This window comes from Chroicocephalus ridibundus, chromosome 1 (assembly GCF_963924245.1).
Source record: "Chroicocephalus ridibundus chromosome 1, bChrRid1.1, whole genome shotgun sequence".
Lineage (NCBI taxonomy): Eukaryota > Metazoa > Chordata > Aves > Charadriiformes > Laridae > Chroicocephalus > Chroicocephalus ridibundus.
Genome location: NC_086284.1, coordinates 27329212 through 27351746, shown reverse-complemented (window position 1 = coordinate 27351746; position 22535 = coordinate 27329212). Strand labels below are relative to the sequence as shown.

The following is a 22535-nucleotide window of genomic DNA, read 5'->3' as shown; positions in this document are numbered from 1 at the left end:
AAATAGTTTTCAGCTGGCTGAGGTCCCGGAATAGGTTTGGGTGACTGTGCAAGCATTAAATACCAACACTTCAGCCCTGAGATGGTTCAGTTTTAGATGGTAAGAAACTGTGCTTTTAGACCAACAACTATTTTTCATAATAGACTAGGAATCTCAATACAAGTGAAACCTAGTCCTCACCTAGAAGGGACAAAAAGGGGAAAACAGAAATACTACTACTCATTTTTCATTGACAAAACACTAGATTTGTGTGAAGAAAAAAAAAAAAGAAAATTTGCTCAGAAAGAAAAAGAGCAGTAGCTTTCTTCGATAACTTTATGATAAAACAGCAAAAGCTGCAGACCTTCACAATTACTGATTACAAATTTAGCTTGCATTGTCCATTTAAGGCTGGAAAGAGTGGATGAACTATTGCCTGCAGCAAGAAGAATTTTTGTAACTGACACTTAGAGAAAGAACTTCAACTTCTATATGACCTAAAAATCAATGTGACATGCAAAAAAAACCCCAAACAACCCACTGTGCAGCAATATGGAGTTGAAAATATATAAGACAAAGACCTACCAACTGAGTTTTTTTCATCAAAGTGTCTCTTCCCAAAGGTCTTATTTTGACAGTTTTTATCCAGCCTGCCACCGAAGGACTGCACAGCATTAATTTGTACTCCAGAATGGGAAAGATCATCTTCCATAAAAGCTCTTGCACTTTCTACAGCCTCCACTTCCAAGTAATTTTTTGGAGTTTGGAGAAGATTAATATTCATTTCTGCTTGAGCAGTAGCACCGCATGAAGCTGCTTCAGACTCTGTTTTCATCCCCAGATTCAGCTGCCCTTTTCTGAAAGACCTGGTCTCCTCTTGCTGCAAGTTGTTTTTAGATAATGTTAATTGCTTGGTTTTTTTACTATGTGGTACGTACTCAGGGATTTTAACATGGTGAGTGCTTGGGGAAGACTTAATTTCCTCAGGGTCGATGCTTTTTAAGTTAACGTCTTCATTGCAGCTTTTCTCAGTTTTAGATTCAGAGATCACTTTATCAGTTAGAGAATTTACATGTTGACCACCGTCTGTAATAGAACTAAGTTGATCTGTAATGCAAAGCCCACTGCTTAAAACGTCATCAGATTCTTTTAAAATGGCCTTTGCTTTTTGATAGGCATTTTTGGAGACTGTTACCTGCTTTCCACTTGCAGTGCTGAACCCAAAAACTGGATTTAAAATCAATTCAGTGCTGGCATTTTCTTCCCCCTTTGATAACGCTCTCTGCATTTTCCTAGGAACTACTTCAGTCTGCATTTCAGCCTTTTCAACATCTTCCTCAACTAAATACGCTTCTTGTACCTGTGCTGAATGATTACCTTCTATTTCAGAAAAGAGCTGTCTAGCTTTCCTGAGTGATTCTTCTGATAGTTGCACAGGCTTTCCACTTGCTGTACTAAAAAATCCAAGATTGCTCATAGAAGAATCTGCCTGCTTTATCTGCTTATCTGGAACAGGCAAGTGCCCTAAAAGCTTAATATTCTGTTCAAAGCATCGCCTCCGAGAATTTGGAACAGACTTAACATCTACAAATGTGTTTGTATCTTGATGACCATTTTCACTAGCACTTGCATTTACTTTAATAAAATGGAATGCGGCTGAATTAATCTCTTCGCTTCTTGCAGCATTTAAAAACTTAGCAGAATTAGGACAGTTGCCACAAATGACGGAAGATGAATTTCCAGCAATTTCTGTTTGATTAGTTCTTGAGTTAGTCTCAATTTCGTATTTCACAAATTCACTGTAGTCTTCTTGAAACATTTGTCTGACTCTTGCTAATGCACTTTCTGAAACAGAAACTGCTTTACCTTTTGCTGTACTAAACACAGTTTGTTTCAGATCATCCTTTTGATTTTCAACATTAAGCGATGTTTCTTTTAAGCTGGTTAAAATAGTTTCGTCTTCAGGAGGGCTGACTAGTGACTGGTTTTGGCAAGCATTAACTATGGTGTCTGTGAAGCAGTTCGTATCAGCACGAGGTTCATTTAAATGTTTTAAGTCAAATTCCTTACTGTCACAGTTCAAACAAGAGGAGCTACTTTTTGAAGTTAAGAGGAGGGATTGATTAGATTTATTGTTATTATCCTCAATAAATAAATTATTTTTTATATCTCCAGGCACAGAAAGATCTTCATGGTCATTTGGTACCTTCGTTAAATGCAGAGATGCAGCAGAATGCCCAGGAAAATCATGTATGTTTTCTGAATCATCTCTCTTTTTTGCCGAGTATTCCGTCTCTCTCTCCGCAAACAGTTTTCCACCTTCAGAGAAACGAGTTCTACATAAAGCACCACTCTCCTGTCCAGGAAGGGATTCCAATTCTGAATTTCCAGGTCTGACATCAGCTTTTTTATGTGCATATGAATTTACCAAACTTCTTTCATAACCTTCACCTAGATTAACAAATGCATCTACTTTGACAGTATCAAGAATCACAGCGTGTTTAATGGGACTGCTCTCTACTGTCTGCTCAAATTGACCTCCAGGTTGTTCAGGAACAAGCTTTTTATTAAGTTTTTCTGGATCACATTGAGCAAAGCTTTCACTACATAAATCACAGTCTCTGACACACTTTTTACCGCATTTCCTTTTCTTTAAGGGGTTGTCAAAATTTTCACTATGTTCCTTTCCTACATCAACATTTTCTGCAAAAAACTGTTCAGCTTTATCCAGAAATCCATCAGGAATTGTTATTTTCTTGCCGCTAGCAGTATGAAAGCCAGTCAGATAACTCCCTTTCACTTCATTTTTTTCAACATCCACCTCTTGCTTGAAATGTATCTGATGATGATGGTAAGAACCTATTTTTATTCTGCTTTCATTCTCTGGCAGGTTCTTATCATCTTCTACTTTCATATTTTTATGATTTGTCTTTTGTTTATCAGACTTCTCCAAAACATCTACATCTCCTTCTCCACATTGTACATTGAACAAGTGTAGAGAATGATCCAAAGCTGCATCAGAAATGGATATATCACCACCAGCTGGAGTTTGAAATTTTTGTGACAAGCGTTCATTTTCCTTTCTGTCTTTTCCTTTCTGATCAGGAGACAGGTTTTCCATTTCAGATGATATGCTTAAGCTATGTTGTTCTGCAGTTGTAATAGCATCTCCTGGATATGTTACATCTAATGAGTCTTCTTGCAAACTACCTTCAACTTGCCAATCTCCTTGATTCAAAAACTGTTTGGAAGTTTTATGATTCTGGTTATGTTTTTTAATGGATGTTAGGCTGCTGCTGATAGCGTTAGTACTACTGAAATTAACATTTTCATTATCATTTATTGATCTTTTTGTTTGATTTTCTGTATCGTCTTTGAATGGTGTACTAATATTTTCCTCATTTTTCTTCTGTGCATGGTGGGAAACAGAACCTGTGTGGGAAATGGCACCTATGGTTTTGAAATCTGAAATACAAACCGTTTCTCCTTTGTTTTCTTTTGTCTGACATCTGACAAAGTTACAGTTGGAAGACATGTGTCCATTTGAATTGCAACACCTAGTACTAGTTTCAGAAGATTTAAACAAATAGTTATCATCATCCAAGTCCCTGAAGAGCTCTGCAGATCTGGTCAAAGCCTCCTTAGAAATATTTATTTTTTTACCTCCAGCTGAAGTAAAGCCTACAAAATTAGAAAAGCTGTCCTGTTTAGCTACTGGAAAGCTCGCATCAGATATTCTACTTTCATTTTTCTCTAAGTTAGCAAAAGTAACTTTTTTGTCATTTTTGTGGAAAACCACTGTGTTTTCTTTTTCGTATTCGACCACTTTAGAGTGTTCATTTAGGTCTTCCTGCTTAGTACAATACCCACCATTTTTCACTTGATTTTCAGATTTAAAAAAATCAGCATCTTGCCCTGTTTCAGAAATACTTTCCACATGTGTTGTTCCAGGTGTTTCTACAGTTCCAAACTGTTGACCGACATGACTTTGTATCATGTTATTTTGCTTTCTGAACTGTGTAAATTCAAATTGACTACCTGTTTCTTCCAGGATACCAGAAAGTTCAGCAACTTCAGCTTCTTGGCTTGCTGTCAGAGTTTGGTTTGTTTCTTGCAAGGATTGTTGACTTCTAGGAAAGCTTTTACACAAGCCAACTTCATGTGGAATAAACTGTGTCTGCCTGGGCTCAAGAAAACTCATCTGTGAATCTAAAGGATGAGATAAATCACTGCACAACCTGCTTTCTGAATCTGAGAAAAATGTATTCTCCTTTTTAAATTGATTTGAAAAGTTTCTGACTCTTTCCACAGAAGAAGCTTCAGAGTATTCATTTTCAATATCTTTGAACAGCATTCTGCCTTTTGCTATGCTGACTTCAGAGAATTTAATCTGCTTATTGGAAGCAGTCTGAAAGCCACTGAAGTCCAGATTCAAACAGCATGCATTAAGATTTCCTGATGATTTCCCTTTATACTTTAGGTTCTCCTTTGACTTTGTGCTGGAGTACGTAGGTATTACTTGTTTACCTTCTTCAGAAATTACTTCATTTAAAGAATTATCATCTATACAATCTAACAATTCTTTAGCAATCTTTACAGCTACATTATCGCAAGCAGCTGCTTGAGTGCTTTCATTGTTTTCTACTGACTTTGGCTCTTGATTGTTGGCTACACCTTCTGAAAAGGCAGCTGCATCTGTTTTGTCCCCTTGTTTTAATCCACTACTATCATTTTCTGAACAGTTTATTCCCAAAGGTTCAAGTACTTCTTTACAGTCAACTACTGACCACTGGGCCGTAGCATGCCTTGTATCAGTTGATATTTTATTGCAACAATCACTGCTGACTCCATTTATGCCAAAGTTGATCTGACTCAAAGTATTATTGAAACTGCTGTTCATCATAGATGTAGTGTCATGGTGCATATCATTGCCCCTAGGAGAAGACCACACTAGTTGTTCTTTAAGGCTCCGAGGTACAGTAGCTCCATCGTTCACATTAGCACTCATACACTTGTCTTCCTTGCCTTTAGGGAGCAATCTGGAACGCTTTCTTGCCATTAGGCATGCTGAAGTTAGAACTTTACGTTTTATATTTGAAATTATTTCACTGTTTAAGGAATCCGTTGTGTCTTCTTTCTGTATATTAGATACTTCTAACCATTTTAATGATGTAGTGGGTTGATCCTCTCTTGCACCTTCCACCAAGAATCTCAAGTCTTGTTGCTTCAGCCTATTGTTTAAGGAATTACCAGATGAGTTATCCATTATATCCATTTGTAAAGTGCAAGTGTTGAAATTATTTTCCTTGATATTCGATTGCAGATGCTTTCTCTCAGCAAGAAGCAAGCAGTCTACAAAAGATGTTACAGAATAAAACATGTTAATAAAGTAGTTCTCATTTATTCAAACAAATGCAAATTCAGATTTTCATAAACTTTGGCCCATAAGATCATTTCTACACATGCTTAACACCAGTACCATAAATAACACTTTTGTTTTCAAATGCGGACACCTTGACAAGATTGGAGATTTGTTAAATCCAATCATGTTCTAATAGCCAGAAACAAGTGAGTAGCCTGCAGTTAATACTTTAAAGAGAATACTTCAATTCCTAATACTAAGTAATTCTTCCAGCAAGAACAGCTTTTAAAAATACGAGTATGTGCTTGCTTTCACTATATAATTTGTTTTTTGAAATATTTTGTGCTTCTGGAAGAAACAGATGTACAGTGTTAAACCCCCTAGTTTTAGAAAAGTAACAATACAACTTTACCACTCTTTATGATCTCTTAGAAGTTATCAACTCAGACAGGATGAGTTGTCAAGGGATGGCCCTTGACACTATGGATGTCTAAACAGCATTGACAAAGATAATTAAGCCTGTCAATTAGAATAACGGTTCAAGGTGGAAGTTTCTATTCCAGAAACTAATCTGAGACTAAATCAGTAAATTAGCGCCAAACTATTTGAAAACAACGCTATTCTGTCACTATTATTATAACAGACCAATTCCGTATCTTGATTCCCAGACTACTCAGTTGCAGAGCTAATTTATCACAAACACAACATTTTGCAGGATTTTATCTGAAACATTTATGTAAAAGGTTCTTAATAAATAAATACAGACTTCTCCACAAATGATAAAAAGCTCGATAATATACCTTGCTCATCAACACTGGCCATGTGACAACCTTTAAATTCACACCAATCAGATTCCGAACGTGGTAATACAGGATGAATAGGTGATTCCGAGGTTACTTCTTTCTGTATTTTTTCTTCTTGATACAGTACGGTATTGTTTATTGTATAAATAAATCTCTTGGATCTCTTTCTCAAGCTGGATAACATATTTAGGCTTTTAAAACCAGACTTTGTAAGAGTATTTTCACCGTTTGTTAAATGTAGGTCATTGCAATTATCTGGAGATGTAGCGTTACATACAAGTGGGTGAGACAGAACATCAGTTACGACAGCTTTAGAAGTTGTTTTTAAATGCTTGGAAAAGCTGCCATTGTAGACTACAGAATACTCTGTGACATTTGTACTTTCAATTAAAAAAGAATTACAGTTTAAGAAGTTCATTTTGGAAACCTTCTCAGCTGCACATCCTTTTACTAACTTTGGATCTTGAACACTCTGAGACACAGATTGTACTGGAGTTATTTCCGATGTTGGGTTGTTTTCAGAATTTTTCACTTCATGGCACTTTTCTGAGAAATTGACACTCAACAGCTTTTGTGCTTTTATCAAGCCTGAAGTATTCAGTAAAGGTGCTTCCACAGCATCATCCTGGGTCATTAGTGCTGGGTTCTCTTCTAAATTTTTCTCTCTATGTACGTCAGAGGGCAGAGAGCTACATAGAGACATTTCCAAGTGAGTTACATCAAGATGAGATAAGTTCAGTTGAGACCACTGGCTTGAAGACTGCAGATCTTCTTTCACAGGTTTCTCATTCTCAGATGATTTGTGTGTTCCATAATCTTGTGCATCTCCTGTGATCCTAAGTGACTCCAGTTCCTTTTCATGTCCTATTAAACAACCATCTATACCATCCCCTGTATTTTCATCTGTGTTTTGGAGTAAAGAATCCTTCATTTCAGTAGAGTGGCTTTTTTCACTCCAGCTAGTTGTTTTCACTTTCTGTGAAATGCCAGTCTTTATTCTAATAGGCTGCTCAGAAGGAACACCCCCCTTTTCTTGTGCTTTATCTGTGTTTATTTCACATTTCTCTATTGCATCCAGAGCATGTGGCGTCAGCACAGTTCCACTGGACTTGGCAGGCATGCTGAATGTATCTTCAAAGCTATTCATCTCACCAAATAAGCCATCTGACATCTCCGACTCTAAACAGTTTAGAGAAGATGGGGAGAAGAAAAGAAGTAAAAAAATTAAGTTTTAGGAAATAACTTAGGAACAGCATTGTGTTTTTATAGGTAAATATGGCTTTCAATTTTATGGCAATTACCTTCACTCAGGAGTGAGTTTGGAAAGATAAATCTACATGTCTTTAATGTAGATTACTCTCCAACACCAGCTGTGTTGGTGTTGGTGAACAGGAGACAAAGGACATACATGCAGATGCCCTGGCCTCCTGAGGACTTTGGTGGTTGAGCAGGTTTCCAAGATAAAACCTAGCTGTCTCAAAAGAATTTCTTTTTTCCTATGGACAACAGAATGAGTAGTAAGTTTTAGAAGAGAAATGTCTGGATTTTTTTTACAGATGGTAGGCAAACATGTTAAGAAGTTGCCTATTTTTGTCTATAACTGTCAGCTAAGCAAGCTGTTATTTAAGGACTGATTTATTACTATAGAATAGTAAAGTATCTAGACAGAATAAGAAAAGATTCTCAGTTTTTTAATTGATTGGGAAGTTTTTAAGAAGTTCCACATGATTTGCACAAATATTAGAAAAATGATGAGAATTTTTGGTGTATGGAAATATGCAGTGGGGAAAAAATAACCTAAACACACTCCAAATAAAAATATTACCTTCCCAAATATATGAAACTAGACTCACCTACCAAAATATTTCACATTGAAAAAGATAGGTAGGTTTTATTTTGAGAGTACTTTTTAAGGCTTTTCTATGAAAAAGAAATTGTAACAAAGTACCTAGAAAACATCTGTCGTGGTTTAGCCTCAGATGGCAACAAAGAACCACGTGCCGCTCGCACGTGCCTTCCTAATAGAGGAAGGATCGTAAGAAAAGGCAAGACTCTTGGTTTGGGACAAAGGCAGTTTAACAGAACAGCAAAGGGAACAGGCAAACAACAACAACAACACGGGTAGGGGAATATACAAACGCGATTACAGAACCGCCGCTCCCCGCTGCTCCCGACCAGCCGGCCCCGGGACGCCCCAGCCCGCTTTTAAGCAGCAACTTCCTGTCCCCTCCCCCGGCAGCTCAGGGTGGGCGTGGCTCACATGGCATGGAATACCAGGGAAAATTAACCCTATCCCCACCGGAACCAGGACAACATCCTTGTACTCTTTTATCCTTGGGCACATAGATAACTTTTTCCATAAGCCTTTTTTAGATACAATTTCTATAATTTAGAACTATTTTTCCCATTAGAACTTTTAAATAACGTAGCGTCTGGAAGATTTTCCATTTGGAAGTCCATAGAAGATCTCCCAATACTTGGTCACACACATCCAACTGTTTGTAATATATCATTAAAGGTTCATGCCCACACTGCGGGTATAAAACCACCTCTCTCATCACATCTTTTGAACAGTTACTCATTCTTTTTACTTTTTATTTTTTGCCTGAGTGCCACTCAGGTGCCACTAAACAAGATTTCAAAAAGAAGAACCTACCACTACAGATTAAATGTACAGGTCCTTTTTCCTTACTGAATAGCATTCCTCTAGAGAAACTTGTGTCCACATCCTTTCAGCCTGTAATTTGTCAACAGAGCTTTCTAAAGAGACACAGTTGTATTTCTTTTTACTTAAACAGGAGCCATTACATTTAATCAAAAAATAAACCTGGGAGTATCTGAAAGATTGTAAAGATATTGGTTGTACACCGTATATAACCTGATGCCAGGAAAAAAAAATAATCAGGGAAGTTCATTTTGACATCTAAACTCACTGGAGGGTCTGGGAAATGAAAACCCCAAAACCAAAGACTGGACAACAGAATTCTCCTGTTTTCCCAGTAAATGCCCTAACTAGACAAAAACTACTTTGTTTTCTCAGAGCCTCTCCTTCTGAGTAATACTCGGGCAAAAAGAGGCTTAACATTAGATGTTTCTGCTCTGTAGTGATACATGACTGATTGTTAGAACATGTTGCCACATTTCAAGCTGGAATCCTTATAAGCAGAGGGTACTGAATCCATTTCTCCTATTTCATGAATAGTTCCAGACACTGAGGTTAAAGATGAACCATTTACTCTGATTAGGGTTATAAAGGGACCAAATGATGTAATTTTTTTTTTTTTTTTAAATAAAGAGTTTAATTAAGTAAGTTTTGGGCAACAGGCCAGGGTAAAATACCTAAAATATTACAGAATTCCATGTTTCCCATTAGTTTTTCAATTTAAATAGCTTCCCAGTCAATATGCTGCTTACTACATATTTGAAGAATCTTAACTCTGAATCCAGGTTATATACCTACAGCAAAGCTGTGAATTCTGCTACAAGGGCCAAATGCCTAAAGCTTAGCATTACAATGACTTACTTAAACTAGGGATGTGAACCTTAGGAACTAATGATTAGGTTATAAATGAATATGCTTAATGACTATATGCAAATTTAGCTTTTCTAAAATTCCAAAGTGTTAATACATGACAGTACACGTCTTGCAGTCCATGGTTACACTAAATGTAAAATAGTTTCAAAACTTCTCCTCTTCCCCCAAATTATTACAACTAAAAATCAAAAAAATTCAGCAAAAAAAAATCTTTGAAACATCTGGTAGTTACTGTGCTTTGTACTGAGCATATATATTCAGTCTCACTGTTATTAAGGACAAAACTTGTACAATATGAGTAATCTCTTCATATCCTTAAAATCATGTAGGTATTCAAATCAACATTATGATCTCTCTTATTTTCATTGACTGAACCAAAATGTATACCTAATAAAACTGATTGCCTTTCATGGTCATATAACACTACTCCAGAGAAAATCAACATTTGAAAGCCACAAACACGAAGGTTTGAGCTGTCCTTCTTTTCACATTGTATCTTCAAATGCCAAGTTAACTATTATTAAAAAGGGAAGATGGGGGTTGGAAGAGACATTTGCAAAGGTTGTTTTGTGCTTTAAAAGAAATGGGTTTCTTCCTCTTATTTTTACTCAGATTGTTTTAACTAGCCTTCTCTATTGTGGCATGGGATGTAATAAGCCACTTTGGAACACAGACAATAATGTCTCCTTAATTTCTAGAAGTATTTTACTGACTACAGATTACTTGAATATGTTTGCTACCAACTACATTTTTCTCAGCACGTTTGAACCTACAATATAAAAATAGCAGTATATATCACTCTGCAATCAACAATGCTTCCTGACCCCAGCATTCTCAGCCCTCCTTGTCAAATTCTAAACTGATTCTTTCACAATTCTTACATGTACCAAACAATACTTTAGGGCAGACCATTCAATTTAGACAAGAGGGAGACACACAATCCTAAGGATGTATTGTCCTGTCTAGCCTTTGTCAGTCTCTACAGTACCCTTTTACACCCACGCATACTGAAAAAATTTCTGTTAATATTCTTCTCTTCTGACATCATTTCTCAACAAAACCCAAAAAACTCACACTGATATTTTCACTTGCTCACTAACATGATCTAAGAACACAGAATTAAAATGTTTGGTTTTTTTTTTCCCTTGACTGAGTATTTTCTACATACATTTAAAAAAATATAACATTTATTTTTCCTAAAGGAATTGTCACATTTTGAACTAGTAATAGGTGAAGTAAATGAAGAAAGGATTAAAAAACAAACTCATCACAGAATGAGTATACATAAATCTTTTCAATAGCCAGAAGTAGTAGTCTTGCTCCCCCTTGAGCCTGTACCATTTTCTCTCTCAGCTCTCCCATGCAATCTCACGCCTTCACTAACGCCAATACTAATCTGGTTGTCATCCAGTGGCATGGTAACCTGATTTAATTCACTGACTCAACAGAAACTGATTTCCCTTTTTTATGCCCAGTTGAATCAATTCAGGAAGTGGGAGTATACAGTTGGCAGAGGAAACAAGTCATAGGATCAGCTCAAGACATACAATGTAACTTTACCCTCAGTCTCGTTTCAGAGCGTACTCAGTAGTAAAGTATCAATACATACCAAAATCTTTGATGTCATCTTCAGCTTTTAGCTTTACTGCCTCTGGTATGGACAGTGTACTTGTATCACTCGTCCCAGGACGTTCATCGTGGTTGGAATAAAAGTTGTGCAAAACCTGTAAACCAAAGACATAAGCTGTTATATACATTACATATCAATAAGAGTCACTTTAACAGCAAAGTAAGCAACTCTAAACATTTATTGCAATATCTGAATAATTCTGCATCTCTTAAAATGAAAGGTAACATTTTCACACATACATTTGAAAATAAATAAGCAGATAATCCCCATTTTCAATGCAAACCAGGTTCCACTCTAGAAGCAATTTAAGGGCAGCGAATGGGTTCATCAGTTTACTATAAGGAAACCTCTCAAAAAGGAACCAAGGATATATAAGGAAGGAGAAAGACGTTTTGCTTATTTTAATTTGTAACGGTTAGTTAACTGTGAAGTTTCAGGTAGTTAAGAATCAAAGGTAAATTTGCAACTGAATCTTATTAGCACCATTCTCAGTTTTCAGTCTGAATAATCATTCAGCTTCCATATACACAGAGTAAAATTACAGTTTTGCAGGAACTCTCCCTCTCCTAATATCAAAGGACTGAAATGAATACTCAATTTCAACTCTTGGTATAGTGATTGAGCACCAGAAGTTATTGGACAGTATAAGCCAAACAGTAGCTCTCAAAACTTTGACAGAAGAGGAATAAAAATAAACCAGCCAACCCTCAGATGAAGTAGTATATTGCAATTCCTAAGTTCGATTTCTCTTTGAATGACTCCCACTGCTGCTGAGTCCAAGTGGTTTGGGTTTTTTTTAAAAAAACATGGCAAAAAGATTCCTCAAAGGGGGTTATTTGTGAAAATACAGTTTACAGACAGGTTTTGCAAGTTTAGTTTTGAACAGCAACTTTTAAAAATAGTCAGATAAGAGAGCCTAGAATAAAAATGATGGACTTTTTTATTCTTGACTCAAAGAATGTAAACATATAACTGAATAGCTTAACTGAAATTGAAGAACAGCATAGCTCTTAAAACTACTTACTATCTCAGCTCTTTCATCCTGTTGCTTTGCTCCAGAAATAGAATCATTCTCTCTAGCTTTAGAAGAAAGACAGACAAGTCAATTCATTTGCTTCTAAGCAATTTGCTGAGTATGTTCAAAAATGGTTGTGTTTTGGGAAGGTTTTCTTTGGATTATTTTAAATGCAACTGAAATCTGTAAACGAAAAAAGTACTGAAAACTAACCAAAGGTTCTAACTAAAAAGTCCTACAGGTGAGGCTGAGGGACATTGTACAAAAGCAGCTTCATAACAGCACAAAACACAGTAAATCATAGGTTGCAGTTGCTGCTATGTAGGTAGACCAGTTACCACCCTGAGCCCACCATCACTGCCAATCCCCTTTCCAGCAGTTATTCATAGCACTACTCTCTAATTTTTTCTGTAAAATGATCTGGATGAGATCTTCAAGCCTCTGTCAGGAATTTGTTTTTTTCCCCATTTCCTCCCACAACAGGAATATCTTTTCACCTACATTACAAAATGTCATGGTTTGGGACAGGATGGCCACTGAAACGAAGAGAGAAAGTGAACCCTATTTTTTAAGATGCCTAAAGAGCAGCATATTCAATTAACACATTTCATAGACATAGCATCTAGGTTCCAAGTAGCAGCCAAATGACTCACTGTTTCCTTTTACAGGTGCCAGATGGCAGAGAGTGGGCATCACTACTATAAAATACTAGGCTCATCCAGGAAGTGGGAGAATGAGAAGCAGAGTTCAAACCATAACCCATCTCCCAGAAGAAGCTATGGGTACTTTTCCCAGCCTTTCTTTTCAGGTCACATCATTCTGAACCAATTAACATCCAAAACAGCATGACTCAGTAGCCCTGTGAATAGTACCACCCCTTCCCTGCCAACAGGGGAATTGTAGAATATGTCAAGTCAGAAGGGACCCATAAGGATCATTGAGTCCAGCTCCCTGGTCCTCACAGGACTACCTAAAACTAAACTATATGACTATCAGCATTGTCCAGATGCTCCTTGAACTCTGACAGGCTTGGTGCCATGACCGATTCCTGCATGAGGAGATTCCCAATTGTTGTACTCATTCTTAATACGCTTTATATGCTTGCATGCTCTATATGCTTTACACAGTGATAGTTTGAGCACATTAAAAAAAGCAATGTCAGGAGATAAGCAGATATCCAGGTTCTCCCATTTTCTCAAGACTTTTCATTAACAAATCATAAAGTCAAATTTCATTTTGCTTATCATATGCTAAAGAAATCCCACTTACAGCAACACCTGAGGTCGAGGCTCAATGTTTACCATCACTGTTAATGCCACTTAAACAGTCATTACCCACTCGTTCTCATCCTCAGTTATACTGGCACAGCTGTTTGTGCAGCTGTGCAGTAAATGAGGTCCAGGAATTGCCCTGACCAAATAACCCTGGAAATATGGTCTTTAATTGGATCCATATCCCAGTCTGTCTCACTGCATCAATGTGATGGCAGGCACACCACGAGCGGTTGAAAATGCTGAAGCATTGCTGCCGGGAAGTTTACTCAACAGGCTACCTCCTTAGACTGCAAAAACATACTCACATGACTTAACCTAATAGTATCTAGGTTTGTGATAGTGCAAATATAAGGAATCATTATCTAATTCTCTTTCTTTGCTTTGCTATGTTATTTCTAAATTTACATTCCCATATCCCTTACATAAAGGGAGAAAAGTTTTGAAAAGCAATGACATTATCTAATTTCATTTCTTAATTTAGGGCTGCATTATTTAAAGTCAACCACTAAGCATCACTGTGAGAGTTTTGTCCTTTTTAATTAAAAAAAAAATAATCAGTTCACACTAAGTGAACTTGCAGTGTCAAAACCAGAAGTTTTTAAACCTTAGCAACCGTTCATTTTTATAAATACCTATTATCACTGTTGCACCAAGTGTAGGAGGTGTGGCTAAAGAACTTGACCAGGACATATCTGGATCCACTTCTGCTCCCAGACTTTCAGAAATACGTTTTGGAGTTCTGATCTAGAAATATATTTGACAATTATTATTTCTACGAAGAATTCTAAATGACTACTCAGGAAAAAGAAAACAAAATGCAGGAATAAAATATTTACCTCCAAAAGTTTTGGTGTGCAAAACAAGCTTCCGTATGGTCCTAGAAAACATTATGTAATAAGGACATTAAACAATACCTAAGGATTTGTATCTACAGATATCAGATATTTTGTAAAACCAAAAAAGTGAAAATACAAACCATGAATATTATTTCTCTGAGGTGTTCTGTAAGTATTCCTTAAAATAGTCGGACTGCAAGACAAAACCAAATTAAAAAATATTAATTTCACTTATCAATTTCTGGAAACAAGTAGATGTTTCAGACGTTACATGTATTACCACCTCCATTATTTTCTTTCTTTGAAACCACAGCTATTTCCCTGACTAAATAAAACACAGATTTCTCCTAACCATCATTCAGCATTTTAAACCTTACCATAAGTTTATTTCAAACTGTAAAATGCTTCTTTTGTGAAATGTTAGTTTTCAACAATGATTTGTCTGACAAATAGTATACTACAATATAACCATGCATTGCTTAACATGCTGTATGAAACTACGGAAACTGGCTTAATTAGTTGGTTTTAATTAAAGAAACAGTTTAAATAATCAGTTTAACTGTTCTTATAATCAACATGAGTACTTTTATCAGATTGATCTGAAATATATACATTTAAATGTAGAAATCAAGGCTATTACTAAAAAAGCTCAGTAAAATAAATAGCTTTACTAATTACTACTTGAGAATCACATGATACATACTACTCTTCCTTGCATTGGATGTTGAGGATTTGGGAAGCTGAAACAATGTCAACAAATGCCATATGCCAGCTGTGAACGAGTAGAAAAATAGAAAGGAAGAACTCCTAATAGCAACAGTGTCTTCAAAATTAGCTAGCGTTTTATTTTCAATTTACTTACCATCCTACTAGTATTGTAAGCATACAAGATTACTGACTGCTCCAAAGAACTCTATCAAATACAGTAGTCTTAATATTTCTTTTTGCTTAAAATCCAGTTTATTTTCTATTTGTGTTAACATATTTAGCATACCTAGCAGCAAGGCAGTTGTAGCAGGTACCAGGAGGAGAAGCAAGCATTTCATTTTCTTGATCTATTTTTCTTCTTGTAATACTTGGGCTTATCAAATTCTCTCTGCCTAAAACACAGAAGGTAATAATCAACACAACCTTGCAGAGCTACAAGTAACAGTTTCGATTCTAAAGTTTAAAGATAAGCTTCAAAAAAAAAAGGCAACATCTGATTTTTAGTTAAAAAAAAAAAAACTAACAAAACTCTACCTTTTCCCCTAGTTGTTTTGAACACCTTCAAGTTCTGTATCCAAATAATGCTGAACGCATTTCAAATGCACAGCCAAAAGTGCTCATTATATCACTTTATTCATTTGATATATATATGTTTTTCAGTATATTTCCTTGATATTATTCAAGTCACATATTTCTTTTCAGTTTTACTATACTGTATTATGTCTGTCTTGTCACTGCAGTAGTTATTCTTAAGAGAAACTTAATACATGCAAACATGCATTTGTACCAGCTTTCCCTCAAATTTACTTATGACATACACTTCTTGATTTGAACAAGCAGCATAAAGCAAAAATTTTTTCTGGAACTGTTAGTGGAGGCACTGTCACTGGTAGCAGTAGCAATTTATATGCTATGCATCTCCAGGCCAAAGAGAAAGAGTGTGCCCAACAAAGCAGCAGAATCCTCTGAACAGTGAGCCCCTCACACGAACAAGCAACTACTAAAAAGAATTCCTACTCAGAAGTTTCCAACAACTTCCATATCAGAAATTACACCTAAGTTTCTGCATTCCTCTCTGCTTCTGAGTCCGTGTGCACAGCATGGCTGCATCTCAGTACCATACCAAGGTGAAATCCATCAGCTTCCATCCATGCTCTTGTTTTCACAAGAAGAAAACCTAGGTACACGAGTCAGTTGGCTCTAACCAAGAAAATCAGGAGAAGATCTCAGGCTAGTCGTCTTCGAAATAGTCATTGTCCCTTCCTTAGGAGTGTATACAAACGTCCACATGCACAAACACAGAGCAAAAGTAACCATTTTGAAACAGAAGAATCATAAGGTTCCTTTGCTTGCAATTTATTAAATGCTACCAAGAATTCACTCAGGACTTAACACTGTAAAAGTCCAAATAGCTACATTTAGAAGAAACATGTTCTCAGCTGAGAATAAGTTCAGCAGAAGTTCAGCAGTAAACTTAAAAACAAACAGGGTAACAATATTCTACGGAAGCAATGTTATAAAGTATATTTGAACAGCAGCACAGTTCTACACCTTTAAAGACTTTGCTTTAGGATCCAGTAACGATTCAGGTAATAAAGGGAGTCTTGCGTTTGTCTGTAACCTGTTTAGAAAAGCTCATTTTATGGTTAGGAGGGCACAGACACATTTGCACAGTAAATGGGCAAATCAGATACTGCAGGAACAGAGTTAGATATTCTTCCATACAAAAGATTCTTATATAAAATCTTGCATACATTCTCCATAGAAAAGATTCTTCTCTCTGTCCAAGGAGGATAGGCACTATGGCTTGCAGGTACATCAAAAAGGAGCAGTGACATGTACTTTCATGACATACTTGGGATTTGGAAATAATGTAATGAGAAGTACCTCATGGAAGTGGTAGAATTCCTTGTTTCCAAATGGAAAAGTGTAACTTCTTTCCATAACTTACAGTTTTACTAACTCAAAGAGCTTAGTGCTTCTAAAACATACTAAGAAAGGTTAAGGAGTGCCCTGCAGATTGTCTCATAATTCAGCATGATAAACATCATTCTCTCTCTTGAAAAGATTTTCAGAGATTTTGCATAGAACAAAGATGAGACTGCAAAAAAAATTCACTCTGATTCTGAGTCAACAGGTTATATTAATAAACTTGTACCTCCTTATATCAACAGCATCTAGATTATTAGGATCATGACAATATCCTTTCTACACGGAACTTTGTATATACATTACCAATTTATTGCAAGGCTGAATTCATTATTAAGATTAATTCCACTTTTTTATAGACGGTCTTCAGAAGCCTACTAAGATGAGTGTTTTAGTCGTACAATTTCTGCAGTAGTATCATCTATTACATTAACAATCATCAGTTACAACAACAAAAGGTAAAACAAAGTCTCTTGCTTATGAAAATTAAAAAAAAATAAATGAAAATTACTCACTTTCTCCTATTTTTTTCTGATCCAGTTCTTTTCCAGGAGAAGAATAAGGTGGCAGTATCATATTTTGTTCTTTAAAAATTAGTGGAGTTGACGCCAACTGACTGTATGTAGAGAATTTTGCCCTTGGAGTTTTAAAAGATGTTTGATCAAGCCAGCCAAAGGGACCATCAAGTTCTCCTAACAATTTAGGCTCATATGGGGGTGCTTCTGCGCTGAGTTCTTCAAACCAGTTGAGACTAATAGGCCCTAAGTCTATGAAAGAAAACATACAGAAAATTACATGAAAAAGAAAAAGGAAAAAAAAAAGGAAAAAAGAATTCTCCATGCAGGATGTGAAAATACATTAGGCATTTAAATGCTAGCAGCAAATTGCATTGCTCCTTCCATTGTTATACTTCTCTTTATTTTGTATCTAGATAGCTTTGAACTCTGATACCCGTTAAAGAATAAAAGAATGCCTGCCCAAATTCTCAGAACCTTAACAAAACTAATAAATATCCAGTCTCTTTAAAATGAAAAGTGCACTTTTGGCTTTTAGTTTATCTCTTATTTTACTCAGACTGGCAAGTTAAACAGGATCCTTTTAACATTAATAAGTCATACTACTACAGGTGCACTTGGCAGAAGACTAAACCTGGTCTGCATGTGAGTACATAAGGAGGCCACAGCTAGAAAAGAAGTGCAAAAAAAGTAACTGAGCACACATTTATGAAAAAAAGCTACAAATAAAAATTTAAAGAAATATATATAAAAAAATAGCTATTAGCAAATACAGATTTAGGGCAAGAAGTGCAGCAGCTAACGAGTTGCATAATGCTTTTCTATGGAACATACATGCGTATAAAATATCTATGTCCAGAAAGAAACCTTAATAAAAATTATTTGCCCTAGAGAAACCGTACCTGATTCACTGCAACGTGCCTTAAATATTTCAAAGAAAGTTGGTCTTTCCACAGGTTCATAAGCCATTTTCTTATCCATAACATTACAGGAACAGGTGTTGAAAGACCTGAGAAATAAGAAAACACTTTCATACAGTACTATTCTAATGTCATGGGACTAGAAGTCTTAACCCTGTTTTCCTGCATTTCTTGGTAGGTGATTTGTAACCCAGCTGCTTTAGGACGGTGATGCGTGTGTTCAAACACCGCAATGATGAACATGGTATGAAACAAGAGACAAGCAGATCATAGGGAATTATAACAGAGATAATAAAGATACTCAGCAAATACAGGAGAAAAACAAGATGGAATGCACAGAACGCTTTTGAGTTATTTTAAGCACAAATAAAAAAATCCACACTCACTCCTATATGTTAGAATATATACTGCTACCACCGTTACAACTCACGTGCCAAGAATTTGATATAAAGCTGCTTTCAAGCAGAGCAAACATTGCCAGTTTCCCTGTCGTATTAAAAATCAGGTATAAATAAGATTGCTATAGAAACTTTCCAGTTTATTTTAACACATTTATTGCTTCCACTGTAAAATCAGTTTTCCAGGCTGCAGCTGCTTTACCAAAACGACAGGGCAGACAGGCATTTAAAGACAGGGTAGAGGCTACCCGAAGACAGAACGTCAAAGAAGTGCAAAATTGCCTCAGAAGTACGTTTTAGAAGGCGAAGCGACCGATCCACGCCGCCTCCCGCCCGGGGAAGCCCCTGCCGAGGAGCCACCCACGCACGGGGCGCTGCCTGCGGGGCCGCCACCGGGTGTCCCCCCCTCCCAGGGCCGGCGGGTCTCAGAGGGCGGGGCCCAAACCCCCCCACATCCCCACGGGGCCGAACGGCCTCAGAGGACGGGCTCCAACCACCCCCCCCCGCCCCGGGCAGGCCGGTAACCGCAAACCCCCGCGCAGGTTGTGAGGAGAAGGAGGGGGCCCCGCACGGCGTTCAACCCCCAGAGACAGCCGGGACACCCCCCACGCGAAGTGTGCCGGAGGTCGCACGGCAGGGCTGAGCCACACGCGGGGCCTTTACCTCCCTCCGGCCCCGTGGGCGGCGCGGCGGCCGCGGCATCGCCTCACGCGTGGGGCGAGGAGAGGCGAAGCAGCCCCCTCCCTCCGCGTTCAAAGCTTGGCGCCAACAGCCCCCCTCGGGCGCCTGCGCAATGCAGAGCCCGCCCTGCCCGTCACGGAAAGGGGGCGGTGTAATGGGCGCCACCACCTCTCCTCAGCGAGGCTGGGGGGACAGGAGGCGGGGACGGGGAGGCGCCAGGGGAGGCCGCCGGTGTCGGAGGAAGCGCGATGTCTTCCGTGAACGCCCTCCCTCCGAGGCTGATGCCTCTCGCTACAAAAAAGGAGCGCCCTGAGGCAAATGTGGGCCGGCTGCCTGTATTCACGCGTCCCCAGCAGAAATGAAGCGTGGCGGCTAAGCTCGGCGTGTTCCGGCTTGCTGTTTAATGGCGGTTAACACTGTGAAAAATAGTGAAGGTATTGTTGGCTTTCGCCATAATAACAAGGCTATAAATATTTGACTTATAAGGATAACTAACCTTTAGTAAATTAGGAAACACGAGAAACCTCAAAGGTAACAACTAACAGCAGCTATGAAGAAAAACATCATGAAGAAAAACATCGGAGAGAAACAAAAGAGAACTTCTCCAAAAGACTCCACAAGTGATTAACAGAAGGAAACAGATGCATAGGAGAAGGGAGTTGATGATAACCGATCCTACCAGAAGGAAACAGATGCATGGGAAAAGGGAGCTGAAGATCATCGATCCTCAGAAACAATTGTCAGAAGGAAACGCACAAATAGAAGAGAAAAGGGACTAATGATAATCAATCATCATAAACAATTACTCTGCCTAAAATAGTGAATACGTATGCAATATTGAATGTATATAAGACATGGTTGAAGTGCTAGCTGGTGTGCCTCTGACTTGAGTCATGCAGCCAGTGCTGTGCTTTTGCTTTATTGACTTTGTCCCTATAATAAAATAAGTGCCATTTCTGTTTGAGGGATCTGGCTATTTATTACAACACCAACGTCCTAAAAAAAGGCTGCAGGAGCCTTGCAGCCGTGCTGTGATGGAGTGTCGCTGCCTGTGGAAGTCTCAGCCCCGTCTTGTAGTTAGGGGGTTTTGCAGGCCTTGGCACGTGAAATCATTATGGTTGCTGATGTTACAATAAAGAAAATACTATCCTCCATGCACGTGTTCATTCCCACTTTGACTCTTGATACAATTCTTGGCCTTAGCCATGAGTCTGTAAAATAACTTCAAGTTGGGTGGAAAAGTCTTCCTATCACCAATTTTGAGTTAGCCATCTTTAATTTTCGTAGAATCATACAATGTGTTGGGTCGGAAGGGACCTTTAAAGGTCATCTAGCCCAACGCCCCTGCAATGAGCAGGGACATCTTTCACTAGATCAGGTTGCTCACAGCCCCGTCCAACCTGACCTTGAATGTTTTCCAGGGATGGGGCATCTACCACCTCTCTGGGCAGCCTGTGCCAGTGTTTCATGTTCCAGTGTTCAGTGTTACAGCCAGGTGTTCATCTGCTCTTGTGCTATAAAAGAGTTCCTTGTTACCTCTCCACACCAGTCCTTATTTTACACATTTTTGTCACATCACCCACTTATTCATCAGTCACCTTCTTCAGTGTCTCTTCATACAGTAATTTTTCCATGTCCCTCCTCCTTCCAACAAACTTCTTTACCTTCTAATCCTGCAGTGTCCTGGGGAGGTGCACTAACTGGTTCTTCCCAAAGCACTCCAGAGGAAGCCATGCTGTTGTTTTGAATGCTGGCACATAGTTCCCAAGTTAAGCTCCATCCCCCTCCCAATGCACCCTGACAACTTACTCTTTTTGCAGCCACAGTGCAGTTGTGAGTTCTCACTTGGTCATCTCGATCCCCTGTTTTTGCTTTAAGCTGATACAGACAGTGCTTTGAAAACCCGAGCATCACGTGGAGCCTTGAGCCATCTTGCTTTTAACTACGATGAATGTGTATTTCCTGAATCTCAACCCCATTTTGTTGCATAAAAATGCTTTTAATTACTGATTTATTTCAGACACTTGAAAGGATTTTTCTCGAATACGCTGTGAGCGTTTAAAGAAACCATCCCTAGCAGCCCTTCTCCAGCCCCTATCTTGTTGAACCACTGAATTTTGTAATGCAGCGCTTTTATAAAGGTGGAGAGAGAGTCATGCAAAGAAATTATTTCACATCACAGCAGGTCCAGGGATTTGGGGATTCTGCAGTCTCTGAAGACTTGCATACAGTTTGGATGATTTAATTATATTATTTTAACTATATTACCTTAGAACTGAAATACAGTGATGTGATTATGGAAGAAGGACTATTAGTCTAAGATGTAAGTGCTTGTATTGCTAAAATTTATTTCATTATACAGGTATTAAGCCACTTTTCCCAGTATAATTCTTTTCCCTCCGGAGTGTTGTACTAACTGATGTATATTCCATCTTTTCCTAAACCAATACAGTTGACAGAAAAGCTGTGTATAGAAAATCCCCAAGTAATGGAGCAATGAGGATGCTCAAACTGGAAGAGGGTAGATTTAAATTAGCTATTAGGAAGAAATTCTTTACTGTGAGTGTGGTGAGGCACTGGAACAGGTTGCCCAGAGAAGCTGTGGATGCCCCATCCCTGGAAGTGTTCAAGGCCAGGCTGGATGGGGCTTTGAGCAGCCTGGTCTAGTGGGAGGTGTCCCTGCCCATGGCAGGGGGGTTGGAACTGGATGATCTTTAAGGTCCCTTCCAACCCAAACCATTCTGCAATTCTATGATTCTATAAAGACTTCTTTTCAGAGACATAATCCCCTGCATTCTTTGCTCAGTTGTCTGAGGGGCACCCAGTTTTATCCCACCCTCACTTTTCCTTCTCTTAAGGAGTAAAAAAGAGGAGCTGAGAGCAAGCCAGCCTCCTGCGCTATGATAGCCATGCTTGTCCCAGCTGTGGCTGAATTACATCTTTACGGGGC

General features: G+C 38.1%; 1 protein-coding gene across 1 annotated transcript in view; it reads right to left on the bottom strand.

The window, feature by feature from the left end:
- BRCA2 (BRCA2 DNA repair associated) overlaps positions 1–19680 on the bottom strand; it is a 43188-nt gene extending 23508 nt beyond the window's left edge. The window contains exons 1-11 of the mRNA XM_063354694.1: positions 19568–19680; positions 18489–18595; positions 17587–17838; positions 15429–15534; positions 14575–14627; positions 14435–14475; positions 14231–14342; positions 12334–12389; positions 11289–11403; positions 6142–7323; positions 565–5331 (exon numbers count right to left, since the gene is read on the bottom strand). Of these exons, the coding sequence (XP_063210764.1) occupies positions 565–5331; positions 6142–7323; positions 11289–11403; positions 12334–12389; positions 14231–14342; positions 14435–14475; positions 14575–14627; positions 15429–15534; positions 17587–17838; positions 18489–18567 (6763 nt within the window). The 5' untranslated portion in view covers positions 18568–18595; positions 19568–19680. The remainder of the gene's footprint in view (positions 1–564; positions 5332–6141; positions 7324–11288; positions 11404–12333; positions 12390–14230; positions 14343–14434; positions 14476–14574; positions 14628–15428; positions 15535–17586; positions 17839–18488; positions 18596–19567) is intronic.
- Positions 19681–22535: the final 2855 nt, after the last annotated feature.